The 19,225-nt window shown below is 44.5% G+C and overlaps 1 protein-coding gene and 1 long non-coding RNA gene across 2 annotated transcripts; one reads left to right on the top strand and one right to left on the bottom strand.

Annotated features, from left to right (window-relative positions):
* Nucleotides 1-2,682: 2,682 nt before the first annotated feature.
* On the top strand, nt 2,683-4,048 carry LOC101101212 (beta-defensin 103A). Its single transcript, XM_003984552.3, has 2 exons — nt 2,683-2,842; nt 3,805-4,048. The coding sequence occupies exons 1-2, from the start codon at nt 2,704-2,706 to the stop codon at nt 3,948-3,950; spliced, it is 285 nt and encodes a 94-aa protein (XP_003984601.2). The 5' UTR covers nt 2,683-2,703; the 3' UTR covers nt 3,951-4,048.
* Nucleotides 3,450-18,630, bottom strand: LOC123384736. The gene is made up of 3 exons (XR_006596224.1): nt 18,581-18,630; nt 10,196-10,305; nt 3,450-4,754 (listed from the first exon to the last, which is right to left on the bottom strand). It is a non-coding gene; the product is annotated as an uncharacterized LOC123384736 (long non-coding RNA).
* Between the last annotated feature and the right edge of the window lie 595 nt (nt 18,631-19,225).

The raw sequence follows: 19,225 nt of genomic DNA, 5'->3' as shown, positions 1-19,225 counted from the left end.
AATAGAATTAAAAAAAAAAAAAAACCAGATTAGTGGAAAGACTAATACAAAAGTTTAAGTAATTGACGTCTCTCCTCCTCAACCTTATCAGCATTCGGAAACTTCTGTTACAGGGAGAGAAAATCCGGCTTGTCCAGCACACCACTGGTTGGGGGTCTACATTTCCAAGCTCTGTGACTTGAGGCCCTAGGGCCAGGGTGTGGCACCAGCTCCTTCTAGTGTGTCGGACACCACAGGCACATATTCATTATCCGGTGGGAGATGTGTAACTGCTAGTACTTGAGAGGCCAAAAGTACTTTTGACATTAAAAAAAAAAAAAAAAGTATAATAAGCCACAAAAAAGACAAACTGCAGTTACCAGCAGAGGAAAAGTGAAGAACCTTGTCTAACTCTTCTGGTGTTTGAATTTTTACCACAAACACGCATGACTTTCATAAACGTTCTCAAAATTCATTTGGTAGTGGGGAGGGTGCTACTGCCATAGCTCTTCCCCCAGGCCCCTGCTTCCAAATTAGCTGATGAGGAATAATGGCTTTCATTCCCAAAGAACCTCTTATAAAATAGTGGCATTGCCTCAGAAATGCCTTCCAGTCTTGGAAGGAACCAGTTAGACCAAGAGTTCACTGTGGAGGTCTGTGTTCCTTGTGGAAAAGTAAATCATTCCCGGTGACCTGATGCTCGGATGACTCTGGCCCTGCACCTGGGCTGAGAGCAGGTATTGCTTCTCTACAACACCCACCCCACCCTCCTTTTTATCCTGTGTAAGCCTGAGCAAGGCTGTCTGTACAGCCGCCACCCACCCTGCCCCACACTCACTTCCTTCCCCATTTAAAAATATCTGCTTTGAAACTGGTGTAGCCACTCTGGAAAACAGTATGGAGGTTCCTCAAAAAATTAAAAACAGAACTACCCTACGACCCAGCAATTGCACTACTAGGTATTTATCCAAGGGATACAGATATGCTGTTTCGAAGGGGCACCTGCACCCCAATGTTTATAGCAGCATTATCGACAACAGCCAAAGTATGGAAAGAGCCAAATGTCCATCGACGGATGAATGGATAAAGAATATATATATATATATATATATATATATATATATATATATATATATATGAAATCTTGCCATTTGCAAGTACGTGGATGGAACTAGAGGGTATTATGCTAAGCAAAATTAGTCAGAGAAAGACAAATATCATATGACTTCACTCATATGAGGACTTCAAGAGACAAAACAGATGGATATAAGGGAAGGGAAGCAAAAATAATATCAAAACAGGGAGGGGGACAAAACAGAAGAGACTTTTCAATATGGAGAACAAACAGAGGGTTGCTGGAGGGGTTGTGGGAGGGGGGATGGGCTAAATGGGTAAGGGGCACTAAGGAATCTACTCCTGAAATCTTTGTTGCACTATATGCTAACTTGGATGTAAATTAAAAAAAGAAAAGAAAAGAAAAAATATTTTAAAAATAAAAATAAAAAGATGAAGTGTCTACAAGTCCAAGCTGTTTTTAAATTATCTAAACCTACCTTTTACTCTTTCTTCCACCTTTCCACAGCCCTGTGCTGGAGCCCTTACTAGGACACTTATCAAAACTCCCCCGTCTATGGCTTATGTGACCCCAAGCACGTGGCACTTGTCTGTATCCATAGGAGGGGTTCAGAGTGTGTTTACAGAACCCAATGAGTGCACCAAGATCCCAAATACACAGTCCCAGAACTAATATACCCCGGGACCTCAGTGGATCTGTTTTAAGTGCCTTCGCACAATGCAACAGCCAGGCAATGTCATGGTGACTTCAGGTCCCAATTAAACAGTCTATTGACAAATATAACCCACTGATGGATTCCTTAATATTTAAGTCTAATCATTAAAAAAAAAAAGTTGGCCCTTTAGACATCAAATTAATATCCAGTAGAAATCACCTCATCTCTGGACTTCCTTGAATGCTCTTGAGCCATGAATAACTAGAAGTCTTAAATGTGCCTTCCCATGGCCCTCATTTGTATAGGGAGTGTCATCAACAAGGAAGAGGTGCCAGTCCACCGAATACATCATCCCAGCATTTTCCTTCTCTGAGGAGGGAAAATGAGACACCTTGACTCATGAATTTGACAGTTTTCAGATAATGATGACGTGTAAGCCGTGTTTCACCCAAGTTATTGTCCTGCATCACACGCCAAGGAGCATAGGGTCAGGGACTCTGGAAAGTGCCCCATTTCTCCTCCCTCTCCTATCTGGAAGCTGATCCCATTCTATCTCAATTTCAGGCATACCTGTGCAGGCTTAGGATGTGACCCAACCTGAGTTTACACCTAGATTCTGAATATGTCCAAAGCTGGACTGCTTTGGTCCCGGGTGAGCTTCAGATTCACCCAGGGCTTTAAGAAGAAGGCTCATAAATACCACAGTGGGGACAAGGCAGCTCCAGACTATGCCCTAGGACGGCTCTCAAGAGGAGGGGGTCTTTCCCACCCATCTATAACCAGCTCTGAGCCAGACCTGGACCTGATGCCTAGAGGGCATCAGGATGGCTGTGTGCTCACATCAAGTTTGCTTCACCCTTTAGGTTTGCAATTAACTTGGGGTGAGTGGGCGTGGTCTGTGGGGTAAGAGACACTGGCATGAAGCATCAGGAAACACGTCATATTGTCATCACTGTACTATTACAGGAATTGCAGCCGTTGCTTACTTGTACCTATGGCTGTGTCCTGCAATCCTTATAAAGTGGACGAACACACCTTCCTACCCAGTCTCAGCGTGCTGCGAAGCCTGCCGGCCATGAGAATCTATTATCTCCTCTTCGTGTTGCCCTTCCTGTTCTTGATGCCTGTTCCAGGTAAGATGGGTCAGGAGGTGAGCGGGTTGAAACAGTTGCAAAGAGGTCAGTCCCTCCCCATCCTCCAGGGAACTTTAGACCAAGGAGATTTGTTGTACGGGAACAGACGTCACCATTTTTTTTTCTGTTGAAAATCATCAGGGACCTTGAAGCAGTTTTCTCAGTCTTTTCTGATCCACTCCTCAGAGACTACATTGCTCACAAAGACCACTCCTTCATGGAAAGATGGTTTTACTTGTTCATGAGACATAAAGAGAATGATACAAAAACCTTTAACACCAACAGGAAAGACTGATTTAATCTGAACTCAGAAGCACAGACTCCCAATTACTAGCTTGCTGGTTCCAAGTAGAGTCTTTGGGCCTCTTGAGACCCAGGGGACCACGACCACCCCAGCCCTTGGGTGCTCCCAGTGGCCACACCCCTTCCCCACGGCCACCTCGGTGGTCCTCAGCTGAGCTGTGGCCCACAGAAGCCCAGTTGACTGGTTGCTTAGTCCTTCCCCTACTTTACTTCTCATTTTATAGAAAAAAAAAAAAAAAAGAAAGGGTAATTAAAAAAAAAAAAGATACCCTAAAATAAAAGAAAAACAAACAATTCCCTTGAGTGATTAATAGTGATTGGAATAATATTTTATTTAAAAAGGAAATTACAAATTGGCATCTACCAAATCCTAACCAGTATCTTTATACCATGTGTTTTCTCATTTCTTAATCGGAAGAAATGTGTATGTTCACCCCATGAGGTATACAACTAGGATTATAACTGAATTCACTTTCCAACTACCAGACCCTAAATAGAAGTGTATATTGAGGGCAGGAGAGGCTGGGGGGGCGGGGGGCGGGGAGGGTTGGGGCTTGGGGGGGGGGAATACAAGAAAGGTAGCAGACCAGTTATTTGGGGAATTCCAAAAGCCTTGTGCTGGGACCAAGCCTTCCATGTGTCCTGTTTTTTCACTACAGGAAATGGAGGAATTATAAGCCTCCTGCAGAAGCAGTTTTGCAGTTTGAGAAGCGGCCGGTGCGCTCTGCTAACCTGCCTTCCAAAGGAGGAGCAAATCGGCCGATGCTCTCTCAGCGGCCGAAAGTGCTGCCGAAGAAAGAAATAAAAAATCCAGAAACGCGATGGGAGTGTTGTAAAGTGTTGTGAGATGCCTCCTGGAAGTTTGTAGAAGCAAAATCAAATTAAATATTTTTCTCAAAACAATTAGGAGCTTGATTATTATTTTTTTAATTCTGGTTATTGTGGTCATTGTTACCAAACTGATAGCTTAGAAAGTGTTACTGGACTCACCTTTAATTCAAACACAGGAAAATCTGGAGGAATCCCCCAGGGGACCTGAGCTTATTTTCCAAGGGTTATCAGATTTGATTCCCATTTTTGCAAATTATGTATCCCAGTGAAACTGGACTGCCTATTTTCCCTGAAATGTTTCCTTTGCCTTCCTGTCACCGGTGCCTCTGCTCTGGCTGACCACGTCGCTGGCATGCAATCACCCTTCTGCAAACTTCAACCCAGCCCCCCCGCCCCCCACCCTAGGCCATTGCAGATCCTGCCTCCTTCTTAAAAAGAGTGCCTCTTTCCAGAAAGAATAGGAGATTTCCTCTGATTCACTGCAGGGTTCTGACCCAGTGCTCCTTCAATGAATCTTGCTTGATCTCTGCGTCCTATACATTTGCATATTTCCAATCTCCGTATTGGGTTGCGTCACTTTTTAAGGGCAAGGACCTTGTCTTACTCCTGTCTGGAGCCTCATAAAGTGCCTGGAGCACAACAGCTGCTCAGACGGTTTAGTGAAGTACATTCCAGTGGCTTGAAGGTGCTATGGTTTGAACAGTGTTCTCCCGACGGATGGTTGGAACGGATGGTTCCAGGAGATGGAGAAGCAGGCCCATCTTCCCCATCACCAGCCCTATACAAAGGCAAGAGAACCCGGCTGTCAGGAAGAGGGGAGCAGACTCCTGCAGAGAAGAGCCTGGATCCCACTTCCCATCAAGAAAAGGATGAACAGCTGTAGGAACTGCCCTCCTACAGGATGCAGCTGGGGAAGCAGACAGAGATGCCAGACTGCTGTTCCAGACGCTGGACAGTCAGCAGTGTGAGACCATGGCTGTGGAGGCCGGTGAGAGTCTCCAGTCTCCTGCGGGAAGCAGGTTCCAGGCCAGAGCACAGGGAAGAAGAAGCCAAGCAGACCAGAGATGGATCAAAGTTCAGGCAGCCCCAGACCCCTGCATTCCTGGCATGGAGAACCGGAAAGGGGCATCTGGATAAGGACAGAGCTCCCAAGTGCAGAAGAGGACTGTCTTGAATCTTGGCCTGAGTGCCGGGCTCAGCACCTTGGGGTTAAATTTGGCAAGCTCAGAGGAAAACAAAAACACCCAACAGGGATTGGATGGGCAATTCCAGGAACACACACCGGTCTGGAACACGTGCATTCCCACCAGGAGGGTGGAGAGAGTCCTCACAAAGGGATGGCATTTGTAGCCCTCCTCTGGAGCCCTAGTGTGAACTGTTCTGGAATTACTCTGGGTGGTAATGATATGTCAATGCAGGTGCACCAATTTGGCCAGATGTGGATGGGGAGGCTGTGCGAGTGTGAAGACAGGGGAGATGTGTGAAATCTCTGTACCTTCTGCTCAGTTTTCTATGAGCCTAAAACGGCTCTAAAAAATAAAGTCTATTTTAAAAATAAGGTAAAAATTTTTAAGCAACAAAAAGCTAACAAAATTTCTCACCAGAAAACCTGCACTATTAATTTTTTTTTCTTTAAGCAGAAGAATAAGGCCAGATGGAAATTTGGCTCTACATGATTAGCTAAGATTCTATGTCAAATGAAGAGCCTGTCAGCTCCTTAAAAAATAAGATAATAAGAAGGGCACCTGGGTGGCTCAGTCGGTTATGCGGCCAACTTCGGCTCAGGTCGTGCTCTTGGGGTTCATGGGTAAACCCCGCATCGGGCTCTGTGCTGACAGCTCAGAGCCTGGAGCCTGCTTTGGATTCTGTGTCTCCCTCTCTCTCTGCCTTTACTCCATTCATGCTCTCTCTTTCTCTCTCCCAAAAATAAATAAATATTAAAAAAAATTTTTTTAATATGATAACAAAATACATGCTGTCTATAAGAAACTTATGTGAGATATCAAATGGGAAGACAAAGATAGATTAAAAATAAAAGAATAGAAACAGGCTAAGGAAACATTGATCTAAAGAAAACAGAATTAACTATGTTGGCTAATTGCCTATAAATCAAAGTAGATTTTAGAAGAAGTATTACCAGGAATAAAAGGGGATATTTTTCCCAGTCATAAAGTGGTTAATTCACCAATAACATATATTACATAATATAATACTAAATTAGAATGCTCTTCATAACAAAATCCCAAAAGTCTTAAAGGAAAACTGATATAAAGGGGAGGAGAAATTGACACATTAGCAATTACTAGTAGATACTGTGACATTTCATTTGTAGTGAAAAGGAAAAGCAGAAAAAAGTATCAGTAATAATATATAGAAGACATGAACAGTATCATGCAGTGTGACCTAACTGAAATTTATAGGACACTCTATGCAATAATCACAGAATCCTCTAAAATGTTATATAATACAGCCCATACTGGGCTATAACACAAGTCTTAAAAATCAAAACAATTTAAAATTATTCAATGTATACCATAGAGAGACACACACTGTGTCTGTCCACAGTAGAATTTACAAAGATATCAGTAACTGAAAGATATCTGGAAAAATCCTCAAAAAATGTGGAAATTAATCAACATGCTTCTAGTGGGTAAAAAGAGGAAATCGCATGGGAAGTTAGAAAATATTTTAAACCCATCAAGAATGAAAACAACGTACCAAAATTTGTGGGAATGTAGCTTAAACAGTGCTCAGAGAGAAATTTATAGCATCGAATGCTTTTAATATAGACATGACTAAAGCCCACAAATTAACAATGTGAATGAATTTCTACCCTAAGGAACTAGAACAAAGGGAGGTAAAACCAAAGTAAAAAGGATAAAGGTGAATAAAATGGACACATAGTAAAAAAAATTTTTTTAATCTTCTCTTTGAGAAGATCGTAACATCATTAGCACCCAAAGTAGGTTCATTAAAGGGGGAAAGAAATAAAAGTAAATCACAAGATGCCTCAGATATACACACTCCCTTAAGGCAGACAGGAAAATGTGAAAGAACATTTGGGCATCTCCGGGTGATATGGACAGTCTCCACCAGATGACAGTAATTCACACCCTCATCATTACCTCCTGCAAGGTCAGGCCACAGCCTCTTTGATTTCTCTTAAATTTAAGATATGCTGGGGTGCCTGGGTGGCTCAGTTGGTTAAACGTCAGTCTTCAACTCAGGTCATGATCTCATAGTTCATGAGTTTGACCCTGTGCGGGGTTCTGTGCTGATAGCTGGGAGCCTGGAGCCTGCTTCAGATTCTGTGTCTCCCTCTCTCTGCCCCTCTCCTGCTTGACTCTGTATCTCTCTCTCTCAAAACTAAATAAATATTGAAAAATTAAAAAAGGAAATAAGATATGCTGCCAAAAGCAGCTGTATATTCAATGCAATCACTATGTAAATTCCAATGGTCATTTGTACTTTTTCTTTGGAAAATGTCTATTTGGGTCCTTTGCCCATTTTTAAATCAGGTTATGTGTAATTTTACTATCAAGTTGTATGTTTTCCTTACAAATTTTGGATGTTAACCCCTTATCACATATGTGGTTTGCAAACATTCTTTCCCAACCTGTAGGTTGCCTTTTCCTTTTGTTGTTTCCTTTGTCTGTGTGGTCATTAGACACATGAAATGATGCTCAACGTCACTAATCATCAGGAAGATGCAAAAACACAATGAGATATCTCCTCACACATGCTAAAATGGCTAGCATAAAAAAATAAAAACAGATGTTGGCAAGGATGTAGAGAAAAGGGAACTCTGGTTAACTATTGGTGGGAATGTAAATTGATATGGCCACTATGGAAAACAGTACGTGGGTTCCAAGGAAGGAAAGGAAAGGAAAGGAAAGGAAAGGAAAGGAAAGGAAAGGAAAGGAAAGGAAAGGAAAGGGGGAAGGAAGGAAGGAAGGAAGGAAGGAAGGAAGGAAGGAAGGAAGGAAAGAAAAGAAAGAAAAAGAAAAAGAAAAAGAAAAAGAAAAAGGAAGGAAGAAAAAGAAAGGAAGGAAGGATGGAGGGAGGGAGGGAAGGAAGGAAGGAAGGAAGGAAGGAAGGAAGGAAGGAAGGAAGGAAGGACGGACGGACAGAAGAAAGGAAGAAAGGCAGGCAGGCAGACTATATGATCTAGCCATCCCACTTCTGGGTATATACTAAGGGAAACAAAACCAGGACCTTGAAGAGATATATGCACCCTCATACTCACTGCAGCATTATTTACAATAACCAAGATATGGAAACAACCTAAGTGTCCATCAATGGATAAATGGATAAAGAATTGTGATATACACACAATGGAATATTAACCAGCCATTAGAAAGAAGGAAATCCTGTCGTTTGAGACAACAGGGACAACAATGAAGGCAAAATGCTAAGTGAAATAAGGCAGACACAGAAAGGAAAAAGACCTGCATGTTGTCACTGATACATAGAATCTAAAAGAGTTGAATACGTAGAAGCAGAGAGTAGGATGGTGGTTACAGGGGCAGAGAGTTATGTAAGACAAATTGGTCTAGCGATCTTGTGTGCGGCATAGGAGTCTAATTCATAATTTTATATTGAACCCTGGAAATTTGCTAAGAGAGTAGATTTCAGGTGCTCTCAGCATACGGGAGAGATGGTAACTATGTGAGGAGATATGTTAATTAGCTTGACTGTAGCCATCATCTCTCTACATGCATATAGCAAATTATTTTCTATACCTTAAATATATACAATTTTTATTTTAAAAATTAATGGAAGAATAGACTGAGGAGTATGAAATGGTGTTAGTAAATACAGATTTCCCAGCTCACTGAAAAATATGGTCTGCAGCAGTCAGGTGTGTTTTTATGATCCGATGAATAATTCGGTCTTATTTCCAACTTTATCAAGTGAGTATTTTTTAAAATATTTAACATTTATTTATTTTTGAGAGACAGAGCATGCGCAGGGGAGGGGCAGAGAGAGAGGGAGACACAGAATCCGAAGCAGGCTCCAGGCTCTGAGCTGTCAGCACAGAGCTCAGTGCAGGGCTCAAACCCATGAACCATGAGATCACGACCTGAGCTGAAGTTGGAGGCTTAACCAACTAAGCCACCCAGGCGCCCCTCAGGTAAGTATTAATGAGGAATTTGGTTGGCTCCAGCAAAGCTTTTGGAGACATATGTAATATGGAGGAAAAGGAAAATAAACACCAAATGGATCTATGCTTTGAAAATAAAAGTTTAGTTTTTCATTAGGAAGCTGTATAGACACCATCAGGGACTCAGACCCATGAGAGGTTGAGAGAAAGAAAGGTCCTTTTCTCTACCTTCTGAGGTTCTTAGCTGGGACCTAGGAAAGTAAATTTGTCTGACAAAAAATAGATTGACCTAAGGGGACACCCGGGTGGCTCAGTCGGTTGAGTGCCTGATTTCATTTCAGCTTGAGTCATGATCTCACGGTTCATGGGATCAAGCCCTGCACTGGGAGCCTGCTTGGGACTCTCTCTCTCCCTCTCTCTCTGCCCCTCCTCTGCTTTCTCTCTCTCTCAAAATAAATATAACTTAAAAAAAAGATAGATTGATGTGAGAAAAATATAATTTATTAACATGTGGCATGTGCATACATGTGGGAGAAACTCAGTGATGAGTAACTCTCAGGGGAGATTAGAACCTGGGGCTTATAGAGCATCATAGCAGAGAACAATAATGCAGAGAAGTGACAAGACAAAGGAAAAGGAGTTTAGGATTTTAGGGTGCAACGTGGGAAGGTAAGTAACTATGTTATGTTAACCAGGTTTGTTATGTGGGTGCCTCTCAGCTGTCTCTGGGCGGGTAAACGTCTAGAGTCCTCAGTACAAGTCTAGGCTTGCTTTCGGGCAAATGGTAGGGGAGAGCAGAGAGTTGTGGGCTTTTGTTTTGACATCTGCTCTTTCTCAATTGCCTTCAGCTTAAAATAATCTTTATGTCTAAGTGGCATATTTGGGGTGGCATATTCTGACGTCCTACGGGGACAGACAAGGGCAGGAAAGGGATGCCAGAGGGACAGTCTGGAGGAGGAGGTGACGGAAAATGGGGGTCGTGTCCCTTGCTAATTTTCTGTTTCTGGCAGTGACTCACACATCTGCCCCATCCATTGTTTCCAGCATTCACAAGACTTTGTCACATACAATGGCCTTTGGGGTTTGGGATCTGAGCAGATAAACAAGGCAAGTACCACACTGAGCCGGAAGGAGCTGGTGCAGGAACGTGGATCCAGACGTGGTGAGGGACGCTGGCAGCCTGAGATCAGGTACAGTATCAGTTGAGCACAAGCACCCTGGGAACCTAAGAAATACCGGAAAGGGATTTACCGACCCGCATTTCTGAGGGCTGGAGATTTCGGTGTGTGATTCAGATGCAAAAGGAAAGGCTGATGCCAGGAGGTTGGGGGGTTTGGCTTTGTGCCAGTTACATGAACTTACTGGGATGTTACTTGCAGAGCGCTAAGCACGGTTCTGGACACAGAAAAGGGGGTTGGCGGATTGTAGCTATTGTATTACTCTCATTAACATTATCACGATGATTATCACGATGGTTACCAGATAAAGGAGTAAAAAATGCATGAGTTATTTAAAAGTTTTAAAGCTCTCTTTTCGCATCTTTTTAAAAAATTCTTTTCTTAATATTTCTTTCTTTCTTTATTTAATTTCTTTACTTATTTTGAGAGAAAGAGACAGAGCACGAGCAGGGGAGGAGCAGAGAGAGGGAGACAGAGAATCTGAAGCAGGCACCAGGCTCTGAGCTGTCAGCACAAAACCCGACACGGGGCTCGAACCCGCGAGCCGTGAGGTCATGACCTAAGCCAAAGTCAGACACTTAACTGACTGAGCCACCCAGGCACCCCTCTTTTCTCATCTTTTAGGATAGATATCCTACAGTGTTGTTACAACTATAGAGACCAGAGGAAACATATATTAATTTTAAAGACTGCAGTCAATTCTTTTTTACTGAGTCTGCTCAGCCACCTCTTACAGAATGGGCCCTAAAAAAAGAAAATCCTCCTTGGGATGGACACGGAAGGACGATGGAGGCATTATGTGTCTTGCGTGTGTAGAGTGGATGGTTGTGTAAATGAGCGAACAGAAATAGGAAGGAACGCTCTACTGTTCCCACCAGAGGCCACTGCCGGGGCTCCAGGAAGCAGCTAGGAGGGGTGTGGCTCAGGTGTTCCAGAAGACAGGCGGGGCTCGTTCTTGAGTGGCCCCGTCATCTTTATTCCAGGAGGTCAAACTCAACTCCAGCCTCTAACCAGGGCAGCAGAGCTGGTCTCAAATGATGTGGGAAAACCATTTGAAACAATGAATTGTTATCTAGCAACGTTGCCTCCACTCTGCTTCTGCACATGGCAAACTGTGTATTCCAGACACAGGCCCATGCCAGCTCCCACCAAGAGGTGCAGTCCGAGTCCCCCTGCCCTGGGACCCCTCAGGCCTTTGTGACTGTGTCAGCTGAGGGAGCTGTCAAAGCAGTGAGGGGCCACTGAGGGGGCCCTGAGGTCACAAAGCCACACCTGGCTTTCCCTTTCCCAGGACACACGCCATGGGAGTCCCAAGGCCCTGTGTGACAAGGCTGGCTGCAAAGTGTGGCTTGAGAGACCACGTGGAGAAACAGATGCCCAACAGGCTCCAGCTCCACCAGTCCCCGCAAGGAGCCTCCCAGCCCCGGTGCCAGGTGTGTGCACAAGCCACGAGATGGTTCCAACCTCATCTGCCTGCCAACTCGTGAGCATTTCTTAGCTCCAGACACCCAGCTGATCCCGCTTTATCTCTAGGACCATGAGAGAGAATGATGAAATAATAATTTCTGAAGTTTATTTATGTATTTTGAGAGAGAGAGCGCAAACAGGGGAGGGGCAGAGGGGGGGGGAGAGAGAATACAGAGCAGGCTCCATGCTGTCAGCACAGAGACAAACGTGGGGCTTGAACCCACAAACCACGAGATCACAACCTGGGCCAAAATCAAGAATCGAACACTCAGACAACAGAACCACCCAGGTGCCCCAAAATAACAACTTTTAAAAGAGCTAGGTTTGGGGCTGATTTGTTTTGCAGCAATAGATAACAGGACACCTCTCCTTCCCCTCTTTACACCCACGTCCCAACCGTGTAATGCATCAATGGTGACATTTTTCCACTCTTTGCTGAGATGCCTCCATGTGGCCTCAGAATCTTTCTCAACACAGCCCTCCTGAAAGATTTGGTCATTGTGGCCAAACAACCAAGCTCTTTGATTTTCCCGGACTGGAAGGCCTTTCACTTATCTTCCAGCTATGACTATCTTATTAATTAGACTGTCACCTTCCAAGCAAAGTGAGAAATTCACAAACCACAGGAAAATAGATCCTAACAGTGTTAATAAACACTAATAGAGAACATCTGTCATAAACTCATGCCTTCACGAATACTAAGCGGCAACAATGGGCCAGAAACTCTGATAGGTGGCAGGAATGGAGACAGATGGCCGCCAGCCAAGAAAGGTCTAATCTTATGATCAGCAGCATATTGCGTTGCGTCTAAGCCTGCACTGTCTATTACAGTAGACACTAGCTGCAGGCAGCCACTTAAATATAAGCTTTAGTTAAAAGTTAACAGAATTTAAAATTCAGATCCTCAGTCATACCTGCTCAAATGCTCAGTGTGGCCAATGGCTGCCATGTTGGACCCCACAGATGTAGAATACTCCCATCATGGCAGAATGTCCTGTGGGACAGCACTGGTCCCACTGGTCTCATCCCAATCCTCTCCCAGTGAGACACAACAGGGGGGCAGAGTTACAGAACATAAAGAATATGGAAACTCCATGTTCTTTTGCAGAAAGGCCTGCATCGTGCCCTTGAATGCTTATATTTACACAGCATTTATAAGTTGGCATCCCGCTTTCCCTACTCGGAGAAAAGCTTCCTTGAATAGTGGTTTGGATTCTCAGTGCAAACCCACTACTCCATTTCCTATGGTTTTTGTTGTTGTTTTTGTGAAGGTAACTTATGTCTTAAACTATGAAGTCTTAGTTTAGCACTTAAAAATTATATGTTGTGAGCATACAAGGTGTAGACCAAAGATCCAACACCTGGGTTTATTTAGTGAGCTACAGAGCTAATGGAGGGGTGCCACCTTGTTGTATATTGTACACACTTTTATATTTATTCACACAAAAGCCCATGATGCCTCTGCTAACGTCCCCTCTTCTGAGGGTCCCTGTGCTACTTGGTGCTTTCCCGACACATATGAAAGGAAGTGAAATCACACCCTCAGAATCGTCACCCCCATCCCCCAGAGCTTCATCACCTGATGGGGCCACATTAAGCTTCATCAATCTCTTCCTCATCCCCACAAAAATTACTCTGCGACAACTTGAAAGGGATCTTACAGATCATACTTTCAAACATTAATCTTAAAACCCTTCAGCAGCTTTCCTTACCCCAGGCATGAAATCAAAACCTGCATTTTTTCCCCTATGTTCCCCGGCATTCAAGATTTCCCTTGACTTCCAAAATCTTCATTCTACTTCTAGTTTAAATTTTTCATTTTTTGCTCCCAGTTCTGAATCACTGTTCATGAACAGCCACAAGCCTGTCCTCCTTTTCATCTCCTGGGCCACAGCTGTCATCTTGATCTACAACCTCAGATGCCTTGGGTGCCTGGGTGGCTCAGTCGGTTAAATGTCCGACTTCAGCTCAGATCACAATCTCACAGCTTGTGGGCCCGAGTCCAGCATCGGGCTCTGTGTTGACAGCTCAGAGCCTGGAGCCTGCTTTGGATTCTGTGTCTCCCCCTCTCTCTGCCCCTCCCATGCTCATGCTCTGTCTCTCAATAATAAATAAACGTTAAAAAATTTTTTTTAAACCTCAGATGCCTCACATCCCTTTTATTCTTTATTTTCAGCCCGTTTTAGTATCGATTGGCCTTGGTCTGATTTTTTTTTAATGTTTATTTATTTTTGACAGAGAGAGAGACAGAGCATGAGCAGGGGAGGGGCAGAGAGAGAGGGAGACACAGAACCCAAAGTAGGCTCCAGGCTCTGAGCTACCAGCACTGAGCCTGATGCGGGGCTCGAACTCACAGAGTGTGAGATCATGACCTGAGCTGAAGTCGGATGCTTAACCAACTGAGCCACCCAGGTGTCCCATTGGTCTGATTTTAAATGTGATTTGGCTCTACTGTTTACCAGACTTTTATCATCTTCTCTGTGGGCATTTTAATTTTTTCTAAATTTTGAAGTTTTACCCTATAAAATCTATTAATGTTTTATTTAAGTCATAACATTCCTACGTGTCTTCTTAGGACTCTCACATGGGAGGAATACCTTTCTGGTTTCAGTAGCAAGAAGAGGGTGGCGTTTCTATGTGAATCATGAACTAATGGGCTCACGCTCCGGTCTAAAGCGAACCTTTCTATTTTGGTCCACTTCTTTCTCTTCCTTTCTCATGGATGACACTGTCCCCTGCTGTCCCTCTTGTCCCCTCTATTGAATCCATAAAAACTAAAAACAAACACACTGTTTCTTTGACATTACGTCACTGATCAGCTGCTACTTCTTGTCTTTGCTTAGTTTCTCAGCAAAGCCCTTTGGAAGGAGTGTCTAGTCTGTCTCCACCTCCTTCCCTCCTCCTCTGGGGGCCTGACACCACTCAGGTCTGGCTGGTGCCCCTCCTCTCACCAAATGGCTCCAGTCAATAAGGGATCACAATGCGTCCCACCCGATCTCGCTCAGCCCTCCCTTGGCGCGTTGTTGATCTGACCCCTAGTTATGCGGCAAAGGGCAGCTGCTCTTAGGCATCCCTGCCTGGAAGGACAGGCAGCAGACAGCTTGGGAAGTGTGGAGGAGACAACTGGAAGGTAGGCGGTGTTCAGGAGAGAGCCATCAGCGGCCAAAGAAGGGGTGGGAATGACGCATAATATTTAGAGAATTAATAAAAAGGATGGCTTTCAGTGTACAGGTGTAGGAGACAGGACAAAAGCTTTCAGCCTATCCTTTTTTTTTTTCTTCTATTATTATTGCTATTATTAGTATCATTATAAAAGTACTGTCACTGGGGCCAGTAAAAGTAAAAAGCCTCAGAGCTACTATGTAGATTTAAGTGTGACTTATTTATTTATTTTTAATGTTTATTTATTTGTGACAGAGACAGAGAGAGAGAGAGAGAGAGAGAGAGCATGAGCAGGGGAGGGGCAGAAAGAGAGGGAGACACGGAATCCAAAGCAGGCTCCAGGCTCTGAGTTGTCAGCACAGAGCCCAACACTGGGCTGGAACTCACGGACTGCAAGATCATGACCTGAGCCAAAGTCGCTCAACCGACTGAGCCACCCAGGCGCCCCTATTTATTTATTTTTAATGTTTATTTATTTTTAAAAGAGAGAGAGAGAGAGTGGGCAAGGAAGGGGCAGAGAGAGAGAGAGAGAGAGAGAGAGAGAGAGAGAGAGAGAGAATCTGAAGCAGGCTCCAAGCTCGGAGCTGTCAACACAGAGCCCAACGTGGGGCTGGAATCCATGAGCTGTGAGATCATGACCTGAGCTGAAGTTGGACACTTAACCGAACGAGCCACCCAGGCACCCCTAGTGTGACTTATTTAAACAGACTGCTACAAACACTCATCCTATTTTTAGGTCCATATCACTGAACTAACATAGATCTCTACTTGGTGAAAGGTTCAAATGTGGATCAAAGGATTCAAAAGCAGAACCGTTTTATTGCTAAGTTGTTTTCTGGACACACACAAAGTGTCAGAAACAGATTTAGTTCTTTCAGATGGTGGAGAGGTGGGTCAGTGAAGGCCACTTTGGTGGCACCCAGTGAATGGGGACAGGAGTTGACGGATGTGCTCAGAAGAGATGCTCTAGGATAAGGTGAGTTAATGGGTCCTCATCAGACCCTCAGGTTATGCCTGGGCCAAAATATTAAAGAAGACACTCATTGGTACCCCAACCTTTTTCTAAAAAAGGATTTGACGTGATCTTAGTGTGATGGGGTTGGCGATGGTGGATCAATTTGTACCACCAAGAAGGGAAGCAAGAGAGCCCTCTTGGGTCTCCTCCCAGATGAATAATTATCTGTAATAATGATATCAGCATTAGCATAGGATTGTGAATGGTGTATGGCTAGAAGGGAAAGTGTGTTTCCCCTTAGTATAAAACCAGAAGAGCGTACTAATTAAGTTGATGGCATTACTTCCAAACGTACAGAGGGGTGTTATCTTGTAGTCATGGGCGAAGGATGAGAGGCAAAGATAAGCTGAGGTCTGAACAGTCTCCGTGACCCAGGAGCCCCTTGTGGTTGGCAATGTGCCCCTGGCCATTTCCAGAGCACCGAAGAGAGAGCATTGTACAGAGGACCATCAGCTTTGAGGCTTTTCCTAACTTTCAGCCAAGAAAAGTGCGCTTGTTAACAAAGAGGTTTTCTTAGAGGGAAAGTAGCAATATCCCAGATTGCCTGGGGCTGTCCCAGTTTATGCCTGTTGTCCTAGCATAATTTAGGAATAAATGCCTTGCATTCTAACGAGTGTCCCAGTTTGGATGATGAATTATTTGACCAACTTGCTCAGGGAGCACCAGCCTGATGTGTGCCTCAATTTCCTTTTTGATAGATGACAGTAATTTAGAAAACCTTTAAGCAGAACCCCTCAGTCATTCTCTCCCTCTCCCTCTTTGTCTCCCCTCGCACATACACACACACACACACACACACACACACACACACACACACTCACACTTGTTTATCTCCCTATAGCTACATTCCTTCATCTGGCAAATGTTATCATGCTTTCTTCAGCAGGAAAGACTGTAAAATGAGTTCAAAGAGCTCAAATCCAGGCTCTGTCACTAGCTGTACAACCAACCTGCATTTGTTTGCTTAAAGAAAATGTCTATCTCATATGGCAGTTGTGCAAATTAACATATCATTTTTAAGATTCCTAGCACATAATAGTTATTCAAGAAAAATTTGTCCCATTCTTTTACAGGAGTAAAGGTCAAAGGAGGCTTAATATTATCCTATTTAATTATGCAAGCTTATTAAGCAATAGATGTGTTTAGTAAGTGAAATCCAGGGGCTCCTGGGTGGCTCAGTCGGTTAAGCATCCAACTTCAGCTCAGGTCATGATCTCGCGGTCTGTTGGTTCGAACCCTGGTTCGGGGTCTGTGCTGACAGCTCAGAGCCTGGAGCCTGCTTCAGATTCTGTCTCCGTCTCTCTCTGCCCCTCCTTGTCGTGTGCTCTGTATCCCCCCCCATCCCTGCCTCAGAAAATAAACATTAAAAAAATTTTAATTTAACAAGTGAAATCCAAAGAGGAACTGTGTGCATGTACCTAAAATTCCAGGTTCTTTCTCAAGACCGTCTTTCTTCCATGCCAAAAATGGCCAAAGTTTCACTACAAGCTTCTAGTGCCACAGGCTTAACAAAAGTGCAATTTAATCAAAATGCAAGTTTTAAATTGCAGCCCTTTTCTGAGACATTCCAGATGTTGAAGGAAGGAAACTAATGTCTTGTGCTAGGAGAGTGGCACTCTGTCAGCATCAAGTGTACAGAAGGAGAAGCTGGAGCTTGAAAAGGTTATTTCAAGATCACTCAGCTAATAAGTGGCAGAGCAAAGACGGGACCCACCACTGTCCGACCCCAAAGCTCTTTAAATATTACACAAAATTCCTTTTTGTTTCTATTCCCCCAAAGATTACTGCTTGCTTCAGAGTTTGAATGATCTCTCTGAGGTCTGCTCCCAGTAGCCAACTATCTTTTGATTCCCCTACAATAGTGACCAGTGGTAGATACGCAGAGCAGTCTGGTTCCCTGTGTCCCCTTCTGTGTCCGTCTGTCCTTTCTTCCTCTCTCTTTCTCTCTCCCTTATTTTCTCCCTCCATCCTGTTATTCATTCATGTATTGGTTCTTCCATACAAGCACACATTCATTGACACACATACTCGACTGCCCTTTCTATACCAGCATACTGTTCAAGGACTTGTTACTTTAGAAGGACTTGTTACTTTAGAAGTTCACGTTCAGTGAAAAAGAGAGATGTATAAACAATACGAAGCAAAACTAGGAAGGGGAAAGGGAAGAAATGGGGAGGAATTTCAATGTTTTACCTTGGATACTCAAGTCAGTACTACTCCTTTGCCACAAGGACACAGTGGTGCAGTATCTGTCTTAAGAAATACTTTGGGGGAACAGCATGGAAGCTTTTTGTGTGTCTCACATCTGTGAAATACAGCCAGACCAACACTAAACCATCCTACACAGCAAGAAAACCGATTGGAGGATTAACACAACAGTCTGCACAACCTAAACCACAGAATTCAGTAGGTACGCGGAGTGGACAGGTGAACTTGGGGAGAGAGAAGCTGGTGGCAGGCAGGGAGCCGCCTTTGCAGGTGGGGAGAGGACGGAGACTGGGGGAGGGGGAGAATATGGAAAAGCACCCCTCCCCAAAAGCAGCTGGAGAGAAAGTGGAAAATTGGAAACAGCCGCAGGGACTAAACTAAAAAGGGAGAAAAGAGAAAGGAGAGGGTTTAAATTCCATTAAGACTGTAAACAATGGGAGTGCAAAGGCTGCAACTCCACAGCTCCATACCTGGCAGTGCTCTGGTGCGAAGGGCGAATCCCCAGGAACAGAGTGGGGTCCGCGAGGTTCTCGGGCCACACAGGGAAAAGCGGTTCCACTGCTGGAAGGGCATTTGGGAGAGACTGTTGAAGCCACCTGGTCCCAGCAGACCCCGGAAGGCGGCCACATTCGACGGTGCTGGGGCAAGGTCGTTAAGGGTGAAGCCAGGTGCCGGATGTGTGTTGGGATTTTCCATAATCCCTGAGACGCTGCTGCTACACTGTCTCGCGAACTTTTTCTGGGACGGGCTGGTACCTGGCCGCAGTCTCAGGGCACCAACAGCAGCAGGGTCCAGCCGGCGTTCCTGGGGGCAGCTGATATTTGGCCACTGCTCTTTCGGCCATTGCCCGGTGAGACCCTCCCGCAGAGGGGCAGAAGGGGGCAAAGCCGCAGTCCTTCGGAAGTAAGGGGCCGGGGAAAACAGCCGCATCTGAGACAAAACTCGGGAGAGAGGTACTGCCTGTGGCCTAGTCATGAAGAGTGAAAAAGTGGGAAGTGGACGAAAGCTGAAGGCAGAGGATGGGTGCACAATTGCTGATCTAGAACAGACTGGGTGGCTGGGTGGCGCCATTTTTACCACTCCCGCGCATGCGCATACGCACCTACGAGTCCTGC

This window comes from Felis catus, chromosome B1 (assembly GCF_018350175.1).
Source record: "Felis catus isolate Fca126 chromosome B1, F.catus_Fca126_mat1.0, whole genome shotgun sequence".
In the NCBI taxonomy this organism is placed as follows: Eukaryota; Metazoa; Chordata; class Mammalia; order Carnivora; family Felidae; genus Felis; species Felis catus.
Note: the sequence above shows the minus strand (reverse complement) of the source record. Positions and strands in the feature narration are given on the sequence as shown.